The 19,799-nt window shown below is 44.5% G+C and overlaps 1 protein-coding gene across 1 annotated transcript in view; it reads right to left on the bottom strand.

Moving 5' to 3' along the window:
* The window catches only part of LOC139158397 (copine-9), a 38,659-nt gene that overhangs the window by 7,867 nt on the left and 10,993 nt on the right, over window positions 1–19,799 (bottom strand). Inside the window, exons 4-13 of the mRNA XM_070735706.1 lie at window positions 18,582–18,623; window positions 16,130–16,205; window positions 14,329–14,382; window positions 13,700–13,761; window positions 13,309–13,355; window positions 11,782–11,963; window positions 6,626–6,753; window positions 5,378–5,480; window positions 3,830–3,887; window positions 445–518 (exon numbers count right to left, since the gene is read on the bottom strand). Coding sequence (XP_070591807.1) covers window positions 445–518; window positions 3,830–3,887; window positions 5,378–5,480; window positions 6,626–6,753; window positions 11,782–11,963; window positions 13,309–13,355; window positions 13,700–13,761; window positions 14,329–14,382; window positions 16,130–16,205; window positions 18,582–18,623 — 826 coding nt within the window. The remainder of the gene's footprint in view (window positions 1–444; window positions 519–3,829; window positions 3,888–5,377; window positions 5,481–6,625; window positions 6,754–11,781; window positions 11,964–13,308; window positions 13,356–13,699; window positions 13,762–14,328; window positions 14,383–16,129; window positions 16,206–18,581; window positions 18,624–19,799) is intronic.

Raw genomic sequence — 19,799 nt, 5'->3', positions numbered from 1 at the left:
GACCCCCCCCCCCTTCGGCTCCCAGCCGAGTTTGGCCACGGAGGCCAGTGACACCAGGCTGCTCCCCTTATGGGACGGTACCCTCTATGAGGGAAGAGGTCTCCTGGGGAAAATTCGGTGGGGGAATCTGCCCACGGAGGGCAAAAACCCCTTTCATCTTCTGCTAGAAACAGAAATAAAAGAAGAAAAACCGTTAACATTTTCTTTATTACAACTAACTCATACGTCTCGTTACTTAGACTGAGTTTTAAAACTGAGCTCACTGGGGGCAGGCAAGGGGCGGTGCCTAATAATATGTTAATTCTAAACTCAGTCTCGACCAATAAGATTGAGAATAACCCATATTGGACTCTCCTTCCAGATGCAATGGAGAAGAGGACAATTCATCACAGAAACCTTTCTTTGGCTTCATTCTAACCAGCCAGATTCTCAAAGAAGAGTTACCTGTACGATGTCTCTCTCAGCATAACGGCCCCTGGAGGAGACCCGTACTTCATCTCCATCCAGCTCTTCCATAGCTGAAGATAACAAACAAAGAAAAGATCTTAACATCTGTTGCCGTCTTCCAGGAGAGCTATTACTCTACACCGACACACGACTAGGCAATAAATCTTAAGGTCCTTATTTCTACATTCTACATGGGGCTACCTTTGAAAAGTGTTCAGAAACTTCAGATCATGCAGAACGCAGCCGCGAGAGCCATCGTGGGGTTTCCAAGATTCGCCCATGTTTCTTCAACACTCTGTGACTTGCATTGGCTGCCGATCAGTTTCCGGTCACAATTCAAAGTGTTGGTCATGACCTTTAAAGCCCTACATGGCTTTGGACCAGACTACCTCCGGAACCGCCTGCTACCGCATGAATTCCAGCGACCGATAAGGTCCCACAGAGTTGGCCTTCTCCAGGTCCCGTCGACTAAACAATGTCGTTTGGCAGGCCCCAGGGAAAGAGCCTTCTCTGTGGTGGCCCCAGCCCTCTGGAACCAACTCCCCCTGGAGATTAGAATTGCCCCCACCCTCCCTGTCTTTCGTAAACTACTCAAGACTCATTTATACCGCCAGGCATGGGGGAGTTGAGATATTCCTTCCCCCTAGGCCATTACAAGTTATGCATGATATGTCTATGTGTATGTTTGGTTTTATAATAAGGGTTTTTAGTTGTTTTATTAATTGGATTTCTACATGCTGTTTTTATCATTGTTGTTAGCCGCCCCAAGTCTACGGAGAGGGGCGGCATACAAATCCAATAAATTATTATTATTATTATTACTATTACTATTACAGTGGTACCTCGAGATACGAGTTTAATTCGTTCCGGACCTGGGCTCTTAAGTCGAGCAGCTCTTATCTCGAACGACTTTTCCCCATAGGAATTAATGTAAATAATTTTAATTGGTTCCAGCCCTCAAAAAACTCACAAAGTTAGTCTAAATTATGCAGAAAGACATGTTTTTAATGAAGAAATGTACATGTACATATAAATGAATAATGAAGTTTCTTTCACTTAACTTGTAAACTTTCTTAAACTTTTAAATTTACATATGTTCAACTTCTCTGCCACCCAATCCTGTAGGACAGAGGTCCCCAACCCTTTTTGCACCAGGGACCGGCTTTAAGCGATCAAGAGAGGAATGGGTGAATGAATGGACGGAGGGTGGGAAGGAAGGAAGGAAAGAGGGAAGGGACAGGAACAGAGGAAGGAAGCAAGGAAACTTATGAAAGGGGAGAGTAAGAGAGGAATGAGTGAAGGGAGGGAGGGAGTGAAGAAGGTGGGAAGGAGAAAGAAAAGAAGAAATAGAGGAAGGGAAGGTAAAAGAGAGAAAGAAAAAGAGCAAGAAAGAAAGAAAGAAAGAAAGAAAGAAAGGGGGAAGGGACAGGAACAGAGGAAGGAAGCAAGGAAACTTATGAAAGGGGAGAGTAAGAGAGGAATGAGTGAAGGGAGGGAGGGAGGGAAGAAGGTGGGAAGGAGAAAGAAAAGAAGAAATAGAGGAAGGGAAGGTAAAAGAGAGAAAGAAAAAGAGCAAGAAAGAAAGCTGCAAGCACCCCCCCGAGCCCCCCAGGCCGGCTGCAACCTTTTAAAACGCGCGCCGCTTCGCAGCTGTCTCCTGAAGCCAAACGCGGAAGTTAGCGTTTGGCTTCAGGAGACAGCTCCTTGGCGCTTGTATCTCGAATTTGGGCTTGTAAGTAGAACAAAAATATCTCTCCCCTCCCAGCTCTTATCTCGAGTTGCTCTTAAGTAGAGCAGCTCTTATGTCGGGGTTCCACTGTATTATTATTATTATTTTGCTCTAGTTTTGCAGAGGATCAGGAATCAGCGGCAAGGAATGGAATGGAATAGAGTAAAGTAGAGTGGAGTGGAGTGGAGTAGAATAGAACTAGAACAGAATAGAATAAACACAGGCGCATGCACACAGGCCTTTCCGGTTTGCCCAAACAGGCAAACCGGAAGTTCCAGGAAACACACTTCCGGTTTGCTCATTGTGCTGTTTTTTACACTCCAGGGCTTCAGGAAGCTTCCCTGAACCCTCCGGAGTGCAAAAAACAGCACAACGGCAAACTGGAGGAGCGTTTTTCCAAACTTCTGGTTTGTCCGTTGGGGGATTTTTTTTGCCTCCGGGGCTTTAGGGAAGCTTCCCCGAAGTGCCTGGAGGACGAAACGGCCTTTCCCAAGGCTGAAAATCAGCTGGCCAGAGTGCACATGCGTGCTGGAGCTGAAACATGGCAAAGTCTCATATGTACCCTCTGATATGGCTCCGTGTGCCACCTGTGGCACGTGTGCCATAGGATCGCCATCCTGGCCCTATACCATTTGAGACAAATGGTTATCCAATCTCTTCTTAAAAACTTCCAGTGTTGGAGCATTCACAACTTCTGGAGGTAAGTTGTTCCAGAGGTGGAACTCAACAGGTTCTGACCATTTCTGGAGAACTGGTAGTGAAAATTTTGAGTAGTTTGGAGAATCGGTAAATACCACCTTTGAATAGCCTGGCTCCCATCTATTATCTGCCTCTCAAGTCCCAACTGATCAGAAGGCAATGGGGATTTTATCTATCTATCTATCTATCTATCTATCTATCTATCTATCTATCTATCTATCTATCTATCTATCTATCTATCTATCTATCTATCTATCCATCCAAGGGGATGTCACAGAGAGGAGGGGATCACTTTATTCTCCAGGGCACCAGAGGGCCAGACGAGGAACAACGGCTGGAAGCTGACCAAGGAGAGATTCAACATGGAGATAAGGAGGAACTTCCTGACGGTCAGAGCGATCAACCAATGGAACAACCTACCAACGGACGTTGTGAACTCCAACACTCTGGACATTTTTAAGAGAAGATTGAACTGCCACTTGACTGGTGAACTATAGGGTTCCTGCTTGGACAGGGGGTTGGACTCGATGGCCTTCATGGTCCCTTTCAACTCTAACAATAAATAAATAAATTATCTACCTACCTACCTACCTACCTACCTATCTATATCATCTATCTATTTATTTGATTTCTATGCCGCCCTTCTCAAGGTGACTCAGGGCGGCCATTTTGCAGTAACCTTCCCCTGCCACGCCCACCAAACTATGCCACGCCCACCAAACCACGCCTACAGAACTGGGATTTTTTTTTATCCCATCACTGATGTTGTTCCACTGATTAATTGTTCTGCTTTTGAGGTTTTGCTTATGGGTGCAACCAGCCAAAGACTGGGATGCCAGCCTTGATGTCTTGCCAACCTGCACTCTCCTTGAAGCATCCAATCCACTCACTGGGTTCCTTGGACTCAATTCCCCGATCACTCACCATTCATCTCAAAATGGGAAGGACACTTACCCCCAAACTCAGCAGGGCCCACTCCCACGATGATGACAGACATGGGTAAGGAGGAAGCCTGCAGAACAGAAGGTTTCTTGTCTCAAATGCAATTTATGCAGCTTTACAACCCAGGAAATAAACTACAGCCTTCCTAAATTTTGGAACTTCCACTCCACATTCTCCTGGGCCAAAAATGCCAGGGGAATTGGCATTGGCTACTAAAAGCGAGGTAGGGGAAGACTCTACTTGCAGCCCTGGACTTTAAGACCACAGCTGAACCCAACATTTCTCTTGCTAAGCAAGACAGTTGAGTTTTTTGCCCCATTTTACAACTTTTTGTGCCACATTTCACAAGTGAATCACTAAGTTGGTCGTCAGAAGAATCATAAAAGGGAGACACACGCAACTCCAGGACACTGCAACCAAATGAGCCATTTGCCAAACAATCCGCACTTTGATCACATGACTATGGTGATGCTGCAATGGTCATAAGTGTAGAAGTGGTTGTAAATAGAGGACTATTTGCACTTTAAGTCACCTTTGGGCATTTTTCTTGATAGCAATAGCAATAACATTTAGACTTATATACCGCTTCACAGTGCTTTATAGCCCTCTCTAAACGGTTTATGGAGAGTCAGCATATATTGCCCCCAATAAATCTGGGTCCTCATTTCACCCACCTCGGAAGGATGGAAGGCTGAGTCAACCTTGAACCTACTGAGATTTGATCTGCCAAACTGCTGTCGGATCGTGATCAGCAGAAGTAGCTTGCAGTACTGCACTCTAACCACTGCACCACCGACACCCACTCTCATACACAAACACACAATTGATAACAGTGCACTGTCCCTGGGTGGCTCACACAGACTATTTAATGAGGATTCAGGGGTTTGGAGCTGGCAATGGGGCTTTAATGCCTCAAACTTGGACTTTATTCCTTTTCTTATTAGCCGATGAGCTACAATTATTTTCTGCTATGCTCCCGCCCCCCAAAGAAGAACTAAACTTTTCGTGCCCTCCCAACTCTCCGCCGGGATGATAGTTTGCAATATTTGTCACATTTTTGCTGAAAAAAACTCAAGCGTCTTATCAGTGTGATTGGGGTGTATAATGTGTTTTAGTGACCCCTTAATTTATTCGGCTTCATGCTGTCCACTGCCAACATTTTTAGACACAGTAAGTATACTGATCTTTCCTTGTCTCCCACCATAGTCACAGTGAAGCCAAACGCTACAGACGCTTCGCCATATTTCCTCATCTTAGCTTTCGGGAGACTTACATTAGTCTCATTATCTCCGTCTCTCTCCTCCTTTCTTTTCATCCCTGTTAAATATTTTTCTATCGTGTCTCTTAAGGGTTTTGTTATCTGCACTTCATAGCTCCTGCTCTGTGCTGTGTGTTATTGTTCGATGCAAAAAAAACCCTAATCCCGTGGCAAAAAAAAAGCAAATTCCTCAGGATCACGCACCCTCCTGCCATCACTGTTGACCCCCCTCCAAGTTGGGGCCGTCCCACTATTTAAGAAGCACTGAGCTACACCACTGAGCTATACCAAGGCCGACTCACACTGACAATTGCTTCTTTGGTCTGCAGCATGTCAGAAATCACTCCATCAGTAATGATGAGAAGGACGTAATACTGGGAGCCATCAGTGACCTGGGCAGCCGAACTGGGAAACAGACAGAGAGAGAGAGAGTGATGGAGGACACTGATTTAAGCACTTTACTTCCCACAGCCTCCTTCAAAAGTCCTGTCCGGAGTTCCTTTGTCGGAAGCTTTCTTAGATTAATCTTATTCTGGACATACCTACAATTAAAAGATGCATATCAAAAAGATAAAAGGGAATATGGTTTCCAGATAGGGAGGGGTGACTTGGACAAGACACTATTAAAAAATGACGAAAAATTAATTGGTAAAATATATAAATTTTTGATTCATTATGAGACAGAATTGGAAATCGTAAAAGAGAGTATGATAAGCTGGGGAATGAATTTTGGCTACACAACTGAATTAGAAAAATGGGAAAAAATATGGACTAATAATTGGCAGATGACAAAATCAATTGCATTCAAGGAAAACCAATTAAAAATGTTTTACAGGTGGCACTTATCACCGGAAAGACTATCAAAAATGTTCCCAAAAACCTCCCCATTATGCTGGAAGTGCAAAAAAGAAAGAGGCACGTTCTATCATCAATGGTGGACATGCATACAAGCAAAAAATTTCTGGAATAAAATAACAAACTGGCTAAAAGAAATAGTAAAAGAAGAAATTGAAAAAAAACCAGAATTGTATTTATTGGGTATTTTCAATAAAAAAGTAGAAAAAGAGGTAAATTATTTAGTTATACATATATTAACAGCTGCCAGGATAGCATATGCCCAACAATGGAAAATAGACAAACCACCGGAAGAAAATATAGTAATTAAAAAAATATTGGACTGTGCGGAGATGGACAGGTTATCTAAAAGATTAGAGGGAAAAGAAGATTCAGATTATTATAAAATATGGGCAAACTTTTATGATTGGTTAAAGAAAAGAGCAACAAAGAAATAAATAAAAACTCACGCAAAAGCAAAACATCGAATAAAAGAATTGAAAAATTAATACTATGTAAATGAAGAAAAATTCTCTGATTGAATACCTAAAAAGTAGGGAAACTAAGGGAAAAAAAAGATTAAGCTTATTCTGAAACACTTTTTTCTGCTGGGGCTGCCAGCACTCTTATTTAAAGGAATCTTTAAGTAAACTTGAGAAAGTTTGTCATGTTTGGGGAACTGGGTCAGAACACTTCCTTGTCTCCTCCCCGCTTACCAGGCCACCTGGTTGATGACAGGTGCGAAGTTGGTGGGTCCGTAGAGCTGCACGGTACGTAGGCTTTGGAAATAGGATTCCAACACCCCTTCGATGCCCTCGCAGTTGGGATTGTCCGGGTTATGGTTCTAGAGAGACAATGGCACAGCTCAGCAATCTGGAAAATGCAGGCATGAGAGACTCTTCCCTGAAAACCCTCAAAGGGCTCTAGAGGTGGGAATTCTGGGAGGGATGAAGAGCATTGTGTTGGGGAAATCGATCCTTAAGTACTGACGGTGTTTCCTACTTTGGTAATGAAATGACCGGAAGAAAACCATCAAGCTCAGAGAGCAGCAAGGATCCGACACTGTCAGATGAATGTCATCTGTCACAGAAGAATTAGGACTTTGGGTTTTTCTAGTGAAAGACTTGCCAAAATCCACCTGAGAAATCCTTTGGATTGTTTTGGCTGGTCTACATAAACTGAAGCACCAACTAAACACATAAGCCGCTGTAGGTTTGAAGTCCAGAATTGATTGTATTATTCATGTCTTGTTTAATGAAAAGAAGGACCAGGGCAGACATGATAGCAGTGTTCCAGTATCTTAGGGGTTGCCACAAAGAAGAGGGAGTCAAACTATTATCCAAAGCACCTGAGGGTAGGACAAGAAGCAATGGGTGGAAACTACTCAAGGAGAGAAGCAATTTAGAATTAAGAAGAAATTTCTTGACAATTAGAACAATTGATCAGTGGAAGAGGTTGCCTCCAGAAGTTGTGAATGCTCCAACACTGGAAGTTTTAAGAAGATGCTGGATAACCATTTGTCTGAAATGGTATAGGGTTTCCTGCTTAAGCAGGGGGTTGGACTAGAAGACCTCCAAAGTCCCTTCCAACTCTGTTTATTGTTTATTATTCATTCATTCATTTAATCAGATTTCTATGCCGTCCTTCTCCTGGGACCCAGGGTGGCATAGAAATCTGTTGCTGTTATTATTGTTGTGTTGTGTTGTTGTTGTTGTTGTTGTTATTATTATTATTATTATTATTATTATTATTATTATTATTATTATTATTATATCCATAAATATTAAAGGGCAGGTCTCCAACTATCGTCCAGTCTCCAACCTTCCCTTTATGGGGAAGGTTGTTGAGAAGGTGGTGGCACTCCAGCTCCAACGGTCCTTGGAAGAAGCCGATTATCTAGGTCCCCAGCAGTCGGGTTTCAGGCCCGGTTACAGCACGGAAACTGCTTTGGTCGCGTTGATGGATGATCTCTGGCGGGCCCGGGACAGGGGTTTATCCTCTGTCCTGGTGCTCCTTGACCTCTCAGCGGCTTTCGATACCATCGACCGGCTGGAGGGGTTGGGGGTGGGAGGCACTGTTCTCCAGTGGTTCTCCTCCTACCTTTCTGGCCGGTCGCAGTCGGTGTTAGTGGGGGGTCAGAGGTCGGCTCCGAGGTCTCTCCCTTGTGGGGTGCCTCAGGGGTCGGTCCTCTCCCCTGTGCTATTTAATATCTACATGAAACCGCTGGGTGAGATCATCCAAGGACATGGGGTGAGGTATCATCAATATGTGGATGATACCCAGCTTTACATCTCCACCCCATGTCCAGTCAACGAAGCAGTGGAAGTGATGTGCCGGTGCCTGGAGGCTGTTGGGGCCTGGATGAGTGTCAACAGACTCAAACTCAACCCGGATAAGACGGAGTGGCTGTGGGTTTTGCCTCCCAAGGACAATCCCATCTGTCCGTCCATTACCCGGGGGGGGGGGGAATTATTGATCCCCTCGGAGAGGGTCCGCAACTTGGGCGTCCTCCTCGATCCACAGCTCACATTAGAGAACCATCTTTCAGCTGTGGCGAGGGGGGCGTTTGCCCAGGTTCGCCTGGTGCACCAGTTGCGGCCCTATCTGGACCGGGACTCATTGCTCACAGTCACTCATGCCCTCATCACCTCGAGGCTCGACTACTGTAACGCTCTCTACATGGGGCTACCTTTGAAAAGTGTTCGGAAACTTCAGATCGTGCAGAATGCAGCTGCGAGAGCAGTCATGGGCTTACCTAGGTATGCCCATGTTTCACCATCACTCCGCAGTCTGCATTGGCTGCCGATCAATTTCCGGTCACAATTCAAAGTGTTGGTTATGACCTTTAAAGCCCTTCATGGCACTGGACCAGAATATCTCCAAGACCGCCTCCTGCCGCACGAATCCCAGCGACCGATTAGGTCCCACAGAGTGGGCCTTCTCCGGGTCCCGTCAACTAAACAATGTCGGTTGGCGGGCCCCAGGGGAAGAGCCTTCTCTGTGGCGGCACCGGCTCTCTGGAACCAACTCCCCCCAGAGATTAGAACTGCCCCTACTCTTCCTGCCTTCCGTAAACTCCTTAAAACCCACCTTTGCCGTCAGGCATGGGGGAATTGAAACACCTCCCCCGGGTTTGCTCAATTTTATACATGGTATGCTTGTGTGTGTGTCTGTTAGTATATGGGGTTCTTTTAAATCTTTAAATATTTTAAAGTTATTTGGATTATTTATGATTTGTTCTATCTTGTTGTGAGCCGCCCTGAGTCTTCGGAGAGGGGCGGCATACAAATCTAAATAATAAATAATAAATAAAATAAGTGAATGGGAGTGACCATGATGTGTTTGCATGTGTGTGCGTGTAGAAATCAAGGGGTCAGTAGTGTCCCTCAACGTAATCTTTTTTTTGACCCAAACTGCAGATGCCCTTGAGTAGGGCTGACCTTGACGTGTCCCTCACAATAACATTTTAGACAAGAAATATTAAAAGATATAGCATTGAATTATCTGAATTGGGAACCTTTCTTATTCACTTCTAATCAATGATGTACGGCTATGATAATTTATTCAGTGGTAAAAAAAAGTAGCTAAAAAAAAATCCCGTTCTATCTTTAATGCTATTTCTAATGTCACCCTCATGAGGTAATACCATTGAAAATTATAATAGAATTTTAAATAAATGATTTCTGCGCAGCACCACCATCCACTCCGTTAATAGAAGCATGAGGATGACCTCAGAGAGTCTCTAAAATAACTTTCTTAAAAATAGTAATAATACTAATAATTTATTAGATTTGTATGCTGCCCCTGTCCGAAGACTTCGGCCGTTGCAGTGTTCCCACAATCATTTTGGAGACTTGACAACAGGTCCACATTTATAATCATCACACTGTCAGCAATATGACTGCAATCTGGTTATAAAATAGGTTGGTCATGTGGACTGACCCAATTCTTTTGTGGTGGTGGTTAAAACAAACACTGTGGTTATGAAGTAACCATTAAGTAATGGTTGGCTAAAGTGCGGTTTTGGCAAAGCTGTCATAAAACAGTGACTGTGGGATGCTGCAAATGGCCATCAAGACATCTGTATTGATGAGCACCTGAAATTTGGTCATGTGGCTGCAGAGGGAGGAAGGTCAAATCCGAGTCATAACTCCCTTTATTTTGAGTCACTTGTAAGTTTGGACAGTCGCTAAGTGATCGGTCATAAGTTGAGGACCAACTCAATCTAACTTTCAGGTGTCTGTTTAGGAATGTGGAACTACGATGGAGTGCCAACCTTGGCAACTTTATAGAATAGAATTCTTTATTGGCAAGTGTGATTGGACACACAATGAATTTGTCTTTGGTGCATATGCACTCAGTGTACATAAAAGACTTGTGGACTTCAATTCATAGAAACATCGAAACATAGAAGATGGACGGCAGAAAAAGACCTCACGGTCCATCTAATCTGCCCTTATACTATTTCCTGTATTTTATCTTAGGATGGATATACAGTACAGTATGTTTATCCCAGGCATGTTTAAATTCAGTTATTGTGGATTTACCAACCACGTTTGTACCAAGCTTTGTTCCAAGAAAGTTTGGAATTCCCAGAATTCCTCACCCAGTTGCCAAGGTTGGAGACTGGCCTCTGAGAAAGTCCTATTTCTGTTAGAGCATAGGAAGCTGTCTCATAATGTATTCCTTCCTTCCTTCCTTCCTTCCTTCCTTCCTTCCTTCCTTCCTTCCTTCCTTCCTTCCTTCCTTCCTTCATTAGATTTTTATGCCGCCCCTCTCCATAGACTCATCCCATCTAGTATCTAGTAGAGCTCCCCAGTAGACCTATTATTTCTAAAAGATTTCCCCTGACCATGTGTGACCAACTCAAGGGGGAGATGTGCTCATCTTTGATTCCCAGCCGAGGGAGATTGAGTGCTCTGAGAGATCTTGTCTTAAACTGCATCAACAGAGGGATACACTCCAAGACCAGGGAGGTACTAATGCCACTCTATAATACCCTAGTCAGACCACACTTAAGAGTACTGTATTCAATTTTGGTCACCTCACTATAAAAAGGACACTAAAACCCTAGAGAAAGTGCAGAAGAGAGCAACCAGAATGATACGGGGAGTGAAAACCAAGACATACAAAGAGAGATTGCAGGAACTGGGCATGGATAGTCTAGCGAAAAGGAGGGATGGGGAGGGGGGGACATTATAGCAGTAAACAGATACTTGAAGGGTTGCCACATAGAGGAGGGGGTCACATTGTTTTCCAGGGCACCAGAGGGCCAGACCAGCAGCAACGGATGGAAGCTGACCAAGGAGAGATTCAACATGGAAATAAGGAAGAACTTTCTGATGGTGTGAGCGATCAACCAGTGGAACAGCTTGCCGGCGGAAGTCGTGAATGGCTCAACACTTGACACATTCAAAAAGAGATTGGACTGCCATCTGACTGGGGTGGTGTAGGGCCTCCTGCTTGAGCAAGGGGTTGGACTAGATGACCTGCAAGGTCCCTTTCAACTCCAATAATAATAATTTAAAAAGATGCTTCTGTCCTCCAGTGGCCAGCATAAAAATACGGAATGCAGTAATTTCCCCGCCAAAGTGGTACCTATTCATCTACTCGCGTTTGCATACTTTCAAACTGCTAAGTGAGCAGGAGCTGGAGCAAGGAACGAGAGCTCACCCTGTTGTGCACTACTTGTGTCTCAAACGCAGGGCGTTGGGCTTTCCAGCGGACAAACTACACCATTGAGTCATCACGCCACCCCCCCCCCCCCACTCTCTCAGACACTTTCAGATGAAGATTGAGAGTTGTGTGTGTTATTGGCCGGCATTCTCCTGTTATGGTCCCCCCTCTCTTCACCCAGGAAGTTCTTTCTTACCAAAGGGAACTGATGAGACACTTTGCCATCTGGTGGCACCTTGGCGCCAAAGCCGTAAGCGGGGAAAAGTTTGTCGCTGTCGTAATCCTGGATGATCTCGCCAACTGCTTTCAGTGCCATGGCGTAGGAGCTGAGTTGATAAGGGCTCATGTAATGAAGAGAGGTGGGTTGAGAAGGGTTCCCTGTGAAAAGGCATTTTGTCAGGCTCAACAATGGTTGCATCCGCCTTTTCCCCCAGCCCAAAGGCGTCAAGCTCCCATCGGAGCCTGAATCTGTGGAAGAGGACGAGCTGGAGCTAGAGCCGACAGAGATCGAGGGGGCGGGTTTGTTGGCTTCATAGGAATGTGGGAAAGAGCAGTCCACGGCAGTCCGGGGCCCCTGAGGATTGGGACAGCTTGTTGGCAGGAAGGAATTGCCAGTAGTGGGCTGCTGCATGGATGGTTTGGTACGCTACCTGGGTATCTCTGCATCCCAGATGCATGCACACATGCCCCCCTGTGAGATTCGGCTTCTGCGCATGCGCAGGAGGAAAAAACTTGCACAAGGACACTCGTGCAAGAGAGATTTCACCGATTTTTGGCCTTTTTTTGCTTCCGTGTATGCACGGAAGCAAAGAAATCACCCAAAATTGGTGAAATCTCTTGCACATAAGCATCCTCATGTGAGATTTCACTTCCTGTGCATGCACAGAAGCCAAATCTTGCAATGGTGTGTGTGCCCGCGCCGGTCATGGGGAGCACACCGGTAGCGCAGGCGACAGGGAGCCCTTCACTGCAGGGCAGGATGACTAAGAGAGGGTAAGTGGTGGACAGAGCTCAGGCGATAAGTGAGGAACATGCCCTCCTGATTCACAAGCCTGGACAGTGGAGAGAAGGTGGGAACAGCCCAGGCCGACCCAACAACTCGGGAGGAGAGCACCCCACCTCTCTTTCCAAGGCACACCTGGGGACTGACATTTAAGGAGAACTATGGGGAGGGGCATTTGTTGAGAACAAACGCTAAATTGATAGAGTTTGGTGTGGTGGTACAGACAGTTGGACTTTGCAGGAGTGCTTGTTTCTTCCTGACTTTGTGGACTCATTGTTCCTTGGTTCGTGGACTCATAGTTTGTTTACTCTGCTGGACTGGGTTCATCCAGAGGCTGCCAGGTGTGGCTGTGCACACGCTTTGCTCTGCGATTTGCCAAGAACGTGGGAGCATTTGAGGGGGAAATTAGAGCATTAAAGGGGAGTTTGAACTCTCAGCTGGTGGTGTGACCTTCGTACCTTGTTCTGCGTCATCATAAAAGGTTTCTTGGAGTCACAATACAGGTAAGTCCCATACCTTCCTACCTGGCCATTCCTATCCAGGGGGCCCACGTGAATTCTCGTCCTATCGTCCCCAAATAATGAGAGTAGAGACAGTGCCCAGGTGTGGCCACTCCTAAACGGATCTCCGCGAGCATCAGAGTCCACCTGGCTGCTTTGTGCTACCAGCCCAAGAGCTGCGCTCGGTTCCCATAGGGACACGCAAGTGTGTTGTACTCACCATTGGAGGCCGTGAAGTCAATGGCGACGGTGAAATTCAGCTGCGTCCTAAGGATGGGGCGGAAAAGAGAGAGAGAAATGGATGCTGCCATCCTTGGGGACTCCCTTCCAATGTCCCTTTTGGGGGTGCTCGGCAATTCATCTTCCCACCAGCACCAGCCAGTCTCCCTCGTCAAGAGACCTGGAGCATCCCCACCTTTCCCCGATGTGCCGCTCCCGAGGCATCTACTTCCTTATCACCTTAAACAGTCATTGCGCTCTGCCCCTGACGCCCTCTTATATAGTTCCCCCCGCAAGGCCTCAGGGGCAGTGGACAGGAAGAGGGCTGAGGGCTCGTGAAACCCTCAGAAACCAGGGACCTGAGAGGCATCCAGGATTTTCAACCGACGCACCCGCCTCGAATGTAATCAACAAAGGTGAATTCTGACTGCACTGTGAATGACAGAAGGGTTACCTAACAGGAACAGAGAAGAAAAAGAAACAAACAAAAGAGAAGAAGAAGAGGAAGAAGAAGAAAAAAAAAAGAAAAATCATGAGATATTCTGGGTGGTGAGCTCATCTGGGCAATAAATATTTCCGTGCATGCGAAGAAGTAAAAAAAAAAAAATCCACCAAAATCTTATGCGCACGAGTGTCCCTTCATGAGATTTTGCTTCTGCACATGTGCAGGAAGCAAAAAAAGGCCAAAAATTTGAGGGGGGGGAAAAAGATGGTGCCATGCGACGGTTCGGCAAAGATGGCACCGGAGCCATTGCGTAATCGGCAAAATGGCGCATCCCACCGCACCACTAGGAACCCACCACTGGCCCTCAAGAGAAGGGAGTGAGGAAGAGAAGGGGAACGTGATGGGTTTCAATAACGCAAGCAAGCGCTTCCCGTTTTGAGAGCAGGCAAGACGTTTGACTGGACTGTGGCCCAGCGAGAAACATTCCCATCAGCTTAACGTGACCCGTTGCATTGATTTGTAAGGATGAGGGACGGTAGGGCCGAGAGGGAGGGAAAATAACTGTCCTAGACTTACAGTCCCCGAGTTAAGGTACTTCTTTTTCTTGCACTTCTTCCTGGGGTTCGTAACCTGGAGAGGGAAGAAAAGAAGGAATGAGGGAGAGTCCGTTCAGAAGTGGCTGCCCCCTGTTCATCATTCTAAGAAAGAGACCTGTTTTACTATTGGTACACAAAGATACAGAAATGGTTTTCTTAGTTTTGCACTGTAGTACGTCATAATCTTCTGTAAGCAAAGAAACAAATAGGTGGCAGCAGCAGGTTTAGATGCTCCCAGAACAGGGCTGGGTTCTAACTTACCTCGCTGCCGGTTCATTTCGTCCCACATCGCATGGGCGGCATGCCCAATCCCCCCCCCCCGCCCAAAAGCCAAAACCAAAATGATGACCACATGCACAGTGCTAGAAACTTGGCTTCTGCACATTCTCAGAAGACTTTTTTTTTAAAAAAAATCTTTTTTTAAAAGCCTAAAACAAGATAATAATAATAATAATAATAATAATAATAATAATAATAATAATAATAATAATAATTTATTAGATTTGTATGCCGCCCCTCTCCGAGGACGACCACATGCACAATGCCGGAAACTCGGCTTCTGCACATGCTCAGAAGACAAATACCGGTATATATATATATGTTTTAAAAATCATTTTTTTAAAAAAAGTCAAAATCAAGATGGCAACCACGTGCACATTGTTGGAAACTTCGCTTCTGTGCATGCTCAGAAGAAAAATATTTTTTTTTAAAAAATTCAAAATAATAATTTAAAAAAGATGGCAGAGACCAAGAACCGGCACCGACTGAACTGACTCACCAGCAGGCCGCTACCAGTTTGGGCAATCTATCTGAACCCACCCCTGCCTCAGAGGAAAATCCTTGGGATGGGGGGAAATTTTCACTTATGGCTCTGTAGCAGCATATGTATATTGCAGAACTTAAAATGTCTTTTCAGCCCACAGCCCAAATATATAGGAAATTGCTCATGGCCATAATAACTATTAATGTATGACTAGGCTTCATCATCATAGCACATAACTGATTGTTTTAATCAGATTTTTTTTTTACATTTTCCCTGAACATTTATTTATTAATTTATTTTATTAATTTGATTTGTATGCCGCCTCTCTCCGTGGACTCGGGGCACCTCACAACAAACACAGAATACATAATAAAACAATTTGATCCAATTAATAACAGTTAAAAGACTTTAAAACATCCTATTTCAATCAGAATCTATCAGAATGGAGCAGGAAAGGAATGGAGATCTTCTAATCCAACCCTCAAGCAGGAGACTCCATACCAGTGAAAGGCTGCAAATTTTTTTACTACTACACTGTGGGCGTGGCTTATTTTGTGGGTGTGGCTTGCTGGCCATGTGACCAGGTGGAAGTGGCTTTACAATCATGCGATCCGGGTGGTGGTGGCTTACAAGCAGTGATGGGCTACCAAACTTTTTACTACCATACTGTGGGAGTGGCTTATACATTTTGTTTCAACATCTTTCAATACAAATTGGGTGCTCTGGGGTGGAGCTCCAAATTTTGCTACCGGAACTGCGTTCCCGACCATTCCCGTAAGAGCCCATCACTGCTTACAAGTTCATGTGACTAGTTTAAAGGTGGCCAACTTGGCGTCATTCACGTCAAGGGTTTGGGTTAGGTTGCCTGGCCTCTCCTCACCTCAAAGAGATACATTTTCCTTATCTGTTTACTACTGCTGAACATCCAAAATATACTATTTAATTCTAGTACAAGTACTGCACCAAAAAGCTAACACCCTTCAAGAGAATCTGTATTTCTGCCAGGAGAAAGTCTTACCTCATAGACTGTGAACTGGTTCTGGGCGCGAGAGAGTTCCCGGTAGCTTGTGGCAAACTCTCCAATGAAATCATGGCTGCCGAGACAACAACAAAGAAGTAACGCAACACTTCACCATTGGGAGTAGCTTAAACCTGGATCGAGCCAGTGCATGAATAACGGGTGTTCAGAGTACCTCACACCCTGCTGTGAAGAACCGAGGATTTTTAATTACTCCTCCCACCCAATTCACTTAATCCTCTTTGCCCCATAGGGGGCATCTACAAATGCAGCAGATTGAGATGTAGAAAGAATTGTACCGCTCCGAACTGCAGTTGGGGGTGGAGGGTTGGGAACGGATTTCGAATGCTTCGCATTTGAGTCCAAAAGCCCAAATTCAGTTAGAAGGAAATAACCAAAGCCCAGAGTTTGCAGAGAAAACCCCCCATTTTTCTCTTTCTCTGCTACCTCCGCATTTCATCTGTCACAGATTTTTCTTTCTACTTAAAAAAATGGCCTCCCCCATCGGCTTCCCAAAGGACCATCGCTCATATTACCACCTTATAGAAACATAGAAGATGGACGGCAGGAAAAGACCTCATGGTCCATCTAGTCTGCCCTTATACTATTTCCTGTATTTTTAAAATAATATATTTATTGTTTTTTTCCCCATACAACATATGTTCATGTTTACAGGTGAATCAACATCTTGTATCAAATAATTGAGCAACACTAGCTCATAGGCTAATAAGAAAAGGAATAAAGTCTAGGTTTGGGGCATTAAAGCCCCATTACCAGCTCCAAACCTCTGAATCCTCCTTAATAGAAACATAGAAACATAGAAGATGTTCCTCATGGTCCATCTAGTCTGCCCTTATACTATTTCCTGTATTTTTTAAATAATATATTTATTGGCGTTTTTCCCCCCATACAACATATGTTCATGTTTACAGGTGAATCAACATCTTGTATCAAAAAGTTGAGAAACACGAGCTCATAGCCTAAAAAGAAAAGGAATAAAGTCTAGGTTTGGGGCATTAAAGCCCCATTACCAGCTCCAAACCTCTGAATCCTCCTTAATAGAAACATAGAAGATGGACGGCAGAAAAAGACCTCATGGTCTATCTAGTCTGCCCTTATACCATTTCCTGTATTTTATGTTAGAATGGATATATGTTTATCCCAGGCATGTTTAAATTCAGTGACTGTGGATTTACCAACCACGTCTCCTGGAAGTTTGTTCCAAGCATCTACTACACTTTCAATAAAATAATATTTCCTCACGTTGCTTTTGATCTTTCCCCCAACTAACTTCAGATTGTGTCCCCTTGTTCTTGTTCTTCACTTTCCTATTAAAACACTTCCCTCCTGAGCCTTATTTAACCCTTTAACATATTTAAATGTTTTGATCATGTCTCTTCTGTCCTCCAGACTATTATCATGCAGTATTTGCTGATCCAGCACCAAACAAAGAGGGGTTGTGAGGGGGAGGACGTTCTACCTGTCAATGACTACTTCAGCTTCAACCACAACAACACAAGAGCACGCAACAGATTCAAACTTAATATTAACCGCTCTAAACTTGACGGTAAAAATATGACTTCAGCAATCAAGTTGTCGAAGCATGGAACTCATTACCTGCCTCAGTAGTGTCAACCCCTAACCCCCAACATTTTTCCCTTAGACTATTCACGATTGACCTCTCCAGGTTCCTTAGAGGTCAGTAAGGGGCGTGCATAAGTGCACCAGTGTGCCTTCCATCCCCTGTCCAATTGTCTCTCCTTATCTCATTGATCATTTCTTCCTTTCAAATATGTTCACCTATACTTTTATATCTTTTCTTCTATTCTTTTCTTTATTTATATTATTACATATCTATTCTCTTCAATGTGTATTATGTATTGGACTAAATAAATAAGTAAGTAAGTAAGTAAGTAAGTAAGTAAGTAAGTAAGTAAGTAAGTAAGTAAGTAAGTAAGTAAGTAAGTAAACAAACAAACAAACAAACAAACAAACAAACAAACAAACAAATAAAGGGTTGTCTGAAGGATATGATGCAAACCAGAGGTGGGTTCCCACTGGTTTGGACCAATTCTATAGAACCAGTAGTAACTTATCAGCCAGGGTCGCTAGAACTGACATTGACTGAGGCCTGCCCTGCCCCCCGCACCAGCTCTCTTGTGGTGCTATAGGCACCACTGTTTTTTTTGCTTCTGCCGTGGCTATTCAATTTTTTGACAACAATACAGAATCCTTTCCCATTGTAGCTACTGTAGCCTTCACTACAACAAGTGGGAAAACCACATGGACAGGATGGGCTTCCAACAATATTTCATTCAGTGATCACACAACTGTGATTGTGACTTGAGATTTCACTTCCAAATGGTTCTATTAACTCTGCTTCTCAGGAGCCAATTGTGAAGCACATGAATGGGAATCCAAGTTGTCTATAAAAACGGGCCTATATTCTCACCTGCCATCCCGGTCCCAGTCATAGACGTCGATTTTCACGGTCCTAGAACAGAGGTAACAAATAACAAGAGAAAATTAGTTCCCAAAGAAGGATTTCAGCTTAGGAAAACAGCAGCCCAGATGAAAAAAAGGATATACTGCAGAGCAGTGATTTTCAACCTTTTTTTGAGCCGCGGCACATTTTTTACATTTACAAAACCATGGGGCACATGGGGGGGGGGGGATAAAAAAAGTTTGGACAAAAAATTCTCTCTTTCTCTCTTCCTCCCTTTCGCTCTATTTCTCTCTCTCTCCCTCTTTCTCTCCCTTCCTCTTTTTTCTCTTTCTCCATCCCTCTTTCTTTCTCTTCCTTCCTTCCTCTTTTGTGCTCTCTTTCTCTCTCCCTCCCTACCTCCCTCTGTCTTTCTCTCTCCCAACTTCCCTCCCTCCTCTCTCTTTTTCTTTCTTTCTTTTTTCTTTCTTTCTTTCTCTCTCTTGCTTGCTTTCTCTCTCTTGTTCTTTTTCTCTCTTGCTTTCTTTCTTTCTCCCTCTCTCATTCTCTTTCTTTTTCTCTCTCACTTTCTTTCTCTCTTTTTCTTTCTCTCTCTCTTGTTTTCTTTCTTACTTGCTTGCTTTCTCTCTCTCTTGCTTTTTCTTTCTCTCTTTCTCTCTCTCTTTCTTTCTCTCTCTCGCTCTCTTCCTTTGTTACTTTCTCTCTCTCTTGTTTTCTTTCTCTCTCTGAGCTTCACGGCACACCTGACCACGTCTCACGGCACACTAGTGTGCCGCGGCACACTGGTTGAAAAACACTGCTGTAGAGCAGGGGTGTCAAACTCAATTTCATTGAAGGCCACATCAGGATTGTGTTTGACCTCAGGGGGCCGGGGGGAGGCCATGGCCAACTCAATGTCACTCATGTCTGAGGCCCCTGTGGTGGGCTGAGCTAAAATGGGCTCCCAAACTCCATTTCTGGCTGTGACAACCTCCTGCAACCCTCTGCCAGTGAAAATAGAGTTTGGGAAGGCTGCAGGAGGCCCTTCCAAGCTCCGTTTTCACTGGCAGAGTTACTGTGGGCCAGTCTTTTGCTGTTTCCAGCGTGACCCTGTGGGCCATATCTAAACAACCCCCAGGCCGGATCCAGGCCACGGGCCTTGAGTTTGACACCCCTGCTGTAGAGTTTATGTCCACACTCATTAAATTCCTTTAAGTACCAGTCCATAATACACAGAACTTTCTTTTC

Source organism: Erythrolamprus reginae, chromosome 2 (assembly GCF_031021105.1).
Source record: "Erythrolamprus reginae isolate rEryReg1 chromosome 2, rEryReg1.hap1, whole genome shotgun sequence".
Lineage (NCBI taxonomy): Eukaryota > Metazoa > Chordata > Lepidosauria > Squamata > Dipsadidae > Erythrolamprus > Erythrolamprus reginae.
The sequence above is the reverse complement of the archived record's forward strand: the minus strand, read 5'-3'. Positions and strand labels throughout refer to the sequence as shown.